General features: G+C 37.6%; 1 protein-coding gene across 2 annotated transcripts in view; it reads left to right on the top strand.

Moving 5' to 3' along the window:
- KPNB1 (karyopherin subunit beta 1) overlaps nt 1-5,255 on the top strand; it is a 32,771-nt gene that overhangs the window by 16,358 nt on the left and 11,158 nt on the right. For both annotated transcript variants that reach the window (XM_015651279.1, XM_015651280.2), the window contains exons 8-10: nt 1,674-1,898; nt 2,981-3,172; nt 4,904-5,034. In XM_015651279.1, coding sequence (XP_015506765.1) covers nt 1,674-1,898; nt 2,981-3,172; nt 4,904-5,034 — 548 coding nt within the window. The remainder of the gene's footprint in view (nt 1-1,673; nt 1,899-2,980; nt 3,173-4,903; nt 5,035-5,255) is intronic.

Here is a 5,255-nt window from a genome sequence, read left to right as displayed (position 1 = left end):
CTGGGATTTTTGAGGCCTGGGTTTGTTTAGGCCCTTTAAAACATTTCCAGGGATTTGTTGGGGCAATCAGGCTAATCAAAATTAATGGAATCACTTGCCTAATTATAAAATAAAACTGTTAATTAACAGAACAGGCTTCATTTGGCTGGGAAAATGCTCCGAGTGAATCCAGGGAATTGTTTTCCTGGTTTCTTTTTGGTCTTGGATGAGCAGAGTGGAATTGCAGGAGGATCCCAGGGGATGAAACAGGGGCAGATCTGGAGGCTTTGGGGTTGGAAAAGGAGATTTTTAATGGTGCAGGGACCTGGGAGGGATCAAAGGGATAAAATTCCACCTGGAAAAGCTCTTTTTGGGGAGGTGGATGTGGCCACTCAAAGTCAGAAAGGAATTGAAGGTTTAATAGACTGAGTTTGGTTGGGAAAGGAGGTTTTTAATGGTGCTGGGTCCACTTGGGAAAGGTTTCTTTTATTAACTGCAGCTCTGAATATATAATTTAATATATATAATAAATATTAAGTTTTCCTAAATATATAATATTCCTAGAAATGTTTTGCTGAACTATAACATAATTATAAGTAATAGTTATATTACAGTATCTAATGTAGTATATAGTATATATTATAGTTTATAATAATAATATTGTTGGTAATTATAAAACAATAAACTATAATTGGTTGGTAACCAGTTGTTACCTTAATTACTTCATTTACCAGAGGTGGTTATGTGCTGGCCAAACATTTTTTCTTTTAATGATTTAGGATAGCTGTTGCAGGTGTCACTAAATTGTCACTGTCACAATCTCCAAATTCCTTCTTACAAGAACAACCAAATTTTCCCTGTTACAGGATTCTATTCTCACGAATTTATTAGGAATTTATTAGGCTATTTATATTATATATTTATATATATAATATATGTTTATATTATATATTTTATAATTAATATGAAACTCCTTTATTGGGAATCTATTAGGCTATTTATATTATATATTTTTTTATATATAATATTTATATTGTATATCATTAATATAAAATTCCTTTATCAGGAACTTATTGGGCTATTCATATTATATATTTATATATTTAATATATATTACTATTATATATATTAAAATTAATATTAAATTCCTTTATCAGGAATTTATTAGGCTATTTATATATATATTTGTATTATATATATTAGAATTAATATAAAATCCCTTTATCAGAAATTTATTAGGCTATTTATATATATATAATATATATTATAATTAATATAAAATTCCTTTATCAGGAATTTATTAGGCTTTTTATATACTTATATATATAATATATATTTATATTATATATATTACAATTAATATAAAATATCTTTATCAGGAATTTATTAGGCTATTTATATTATATATATAATGTCTATTATATATATTATAATTAATATAAATCCCTTTATCAGGAATTTATTAGGCTATTTATATATATAATATATATTTATATCATATCTATTATAATTAATATAAAATCCCTTTATCAGGAATTTATTAGGCTATTTATATATATAATATATATTATATATATTATAATTAATTTAGTCTATAACCAGAATAACAAAGCCTGAATTACATTTTTAAAAGCTATTTTATCTTTGCTGAGTTTTTATCTCCACGTAACACCCCAGGGGACATTTTTTTCCAGGATGAGAACGACGACGATGACGACTGGAACCCCTGCAAGGCAGCAGGGGTGTGCCTGATGCTGCTGGCCACGTGCTGCGAGGATGACATCGTCCCCCACGTGCTGCCCTTCATCAAGGAGCACATCAAAAATCCCGACTGGAGGTACCGGGATGCGGCCGTCATGGCCTTCGGATGCATCCTGGAAGGGCCCGAGCCCAACCAGCTCAAACCTTTAGTAATACAGGTGAGGTTTTTTAGGAAAAAGAGGTAAAAATCTTGTGGTTTTTCAGAGGAGGGCATAGGGTTTGCATGAGGTTTTCGCGTATGGAGAATCAAGAGGGATATAATCTGTTTTTTGGAGGTAAAAGTCTCATATTTAGAGGCTTTCAGAGCTAAAAATTGCATGGTTTTGTGGAGGAGAATGTCTGTTTTGGTCTTATTTTAAGGAAAATCAGAAGGATATCAGCTGTTTTGGGGGCTTGTGCAGCCTGAGTTTTGTGGGGTTTCAGAGCCCAAAATCGCTGGGTTAATTGAGGAAGAATGTCTAATTTGCATATCCTCTTAATTTAAGGAAAATGAGAGGATATAATTTTCATCATTTGTTTCATTATCATTTGTTTCAGAGGAAACAAAACCTGTTTTGGGGAGCCTGAGTTTTCTGAATTTTTGGAGGCTTTTAGAGCTCAAAATCCCTGGGTTATCTGGGGGAGAATGCCTGATCTGCATGTGCTCTTAATTTAAAGAAAATCAAAAGGGTATTATCTGGTTTTAGAGGTTTTTGGAGCTAAAAATCACTGGGTTAATTGGAGGAGAATGTTTGATTTGCTTGTGCTGTTAATTTAAGGAAAATGAGAAGGTTATAACCCCTTTGTGGAAGCTTTTAGAGCCCAAAATCTCTGGGTTAATTGAAGGAGAATGTCTGATTTGCACATGCTCTTAATTTAAGAAAAATCAGAAGAACATCACCTGTTTTGGAGGCTTTTAAAGCCCAAAATTTGTGGGTTAATTGGAGGAGAGCATCTCAAATCCAAATCCTGTATTTGATCCATAACACAGTACTCACATTAAGTTACCTCAAATCTGCTCTGGGACTCTGGTAGGTAGAAATATAGGAAGAAATTCATTTGAAGGAGTGAAAACAATAATATTTACTGAATGTATAAACTTCTTTGGACATGCTGAGTAAAACCATCCTTGGTGAAGGTGTTTGGAAAAGAGATCACATTAATACAAAATAAAATACCTCCTAAATAAACTACAGGACTGGGATAAATGCAGAATTTATTTTTTTCCCCCCTTACCTGGTTTCTCACTGTTCTTTCCCAGGCCATGCCAACGTTGATAGAGCTGATGAAGGATCCCAGTGTGGTGGTCAGGGACACGACGGCCTGGACTGTGGGCAGGATCTGCGAGATGCTGCCCGAGGCCGCCATCAACGACATCTACCTGGCCCCGCTGCTGCAGTGCCTGATGGAGGGGCTGAGCGCCGAGCCCAGGGTGGCCACCAACGTCTGCTGGGTGAGGAACCCCCCAAACCCCGCCGGGAATCCGGATCCACTGGGAAAAACAGCTCCTGGTGGGATCTGGAAGGGTTTTTGTCCGAGTGTTCCCCCACTACCGCTGCTAAATTGTGTTGGCTCTTCTGTGCTCATTGGTCAATTTGCAGGGATTGGGAGCTCAGCCCTGCTCCAGGCAGCTTGTTCAGATGCCTGCGGTTTTTTCCATGAAGGAAATTTCCTTAATATCCAGCCTGGCTGTCCCTTGAGGTTGTTTAGTCTTGTCTGACCACATCTCCCCCACTTTCCCTCACGTCTCTTCCCGCTTTCCCTCACGTCTCTTCCCCCTTTCCCTCATGTCTCTTCCCCGTTTTCCCTCACGTCTCTTTCCCGTTTTCCCTCAAATCTTCCCCATTTTCCCTCAAATCTCCCATTTTCCCTCAAATCTCCCGCTTTCCCTCACATCTCTTCCCACTTCCCCTCATCTCTTCCCACTTTCCCTCACATCTCTTCCCGTTTTCCCTCAAATCTCCTTTTCCCTCACGTCTCTTCCCGCTTTCCCTCACGTCTCTTCCCGCTTTCCCTCACGTCTCTTCCCGCTTTCCCTCAAATCTCCCTTTTTCCCTCACGTCTCTTCCTGCTTTCCCTCACATGTCCCCCCATTTTCCCCCAGATCTCCCTTTTTCCCTCACATCTCTCCCATTTTCCCTCAGGCAGAGCCTGGTTCCCATCTGGCTTCACCCTTCTGTCAAGGGCTTTATTAAATATAAATTAAAATATATAAATGCAAATTAATGTATAAAAATAGACACATTTATATCTTTATATTGTTTCCTATATTTATGTAATTTTCTGTGTTGATATTATCTTATATATTTATACATAAATATATTTATGTGGGTTTATATTTTGTATATATTTATATAGGTTTATATATTTCTATAATTTAACATATTTATATAATTTTTAGTGTGGATTTATATATTTATCCACACATACTTTAGTGAATTCCAGAATTAATCCATGGTTTGCTCCCTCAGCAAACACTGGTTGACACTTTCATTATCCCAACTCTATTTTGTGGCTCTGGCAGGAAAAAATAAAGGAAAAAAGTTGAATTTTAGGGAAAAAAATGCTGATATTCAACTGAGTGTAGAAGTTTCCTCTAGTCTGGGAATGCTACAACTGTCCCTGCTGTCATGGGGTTGGGAAAAGGGATTTTTGGATTAAGCTTTTTATTGGATTGCCTCAAGGCCCAAACCCAAACCTGTTCCTGGAGTGATCCCAGAAATAATTTGGGAAGCAGGAATATTTTTTTGCTGATGCTTTGTGGTCTCTCATGTCCCCACTGCCACCCAGGAGCTGCTCCTTCAGACTGAGCTGGGGAGGAGGATTTTCCTGTCAAAACAACTTCTGGAAGTGACAGAATCTCTTCTTTTTATAATTCCAGAGGTTCCAAGATTCATCAGCACAAAGGGGTTTTCCCTGCTCTGTTATCCTGGCAAAAATCCAGGTGGCTTTTGTCTCCTGATGATGATTCCCGAGTGTTTGTAGAGTAAAATAAAAATCCAGGAAGCTTTTAGCTCCTCTCACCCACTTATATCACAGTTAAACTGCTCTGGAATTGTTCATCCTGCACACATTTTAGTTTGGGTTTGTTACCTTTTTTTGTTGTATTTTGGAATCAAAACCTATGGAATCTGAATTTCTGGAGCTGTGAGGGTGGAAAACCAAAGGATATTTTGTCTTCCAGGCCTTCTCCAGCCTTGCTGAAGCTGCCTATGAAGCTGCAGATGTGGCTGATGATCAGGAAGAGCCAGCAACCTACTGCTTATCCTCCTCCTTTGAGCTGATAGTGCAGAAACTGCTGGAGACTGCAGACAGGTAAAACAACCTCTCCAAAAAGCCTTTTTTTCAATTATTTCCCACTCCATGCTCTCAGGCTCTTCTTGGCAGCTGAGATCCGGTGTTGGATTAAAAACGTGGCTTTATTTGGTATAAAAACCTAGAGGAATAGAGGATGCAAATCCCAGGGAAACAGCTCTTCACGCTGAATAATTTCTCATAATTTTGTTCATATCTGGTTTTAGGAAGTCGAGGAGTGT

Source organism: Parus major, chromosome 27, assembly GCF_001522545.3.
Source record: "Parus major isolate Abel chromosome 27, Parus_major1.1, whole genome shotgun sequence".
In the NCBI taxonomy this organism is placed as follows: domain Eukaryota; kingdom Metazoa; phylum Chordata; class Aves; order Passeriformes; family Paridae; genus Parus; species Parus major.
The sequence above is the reverse complement of the archived record's forward strand: the minus strand, read 5'-3'. Positions and strand labels throughout refer to the sequence as shown.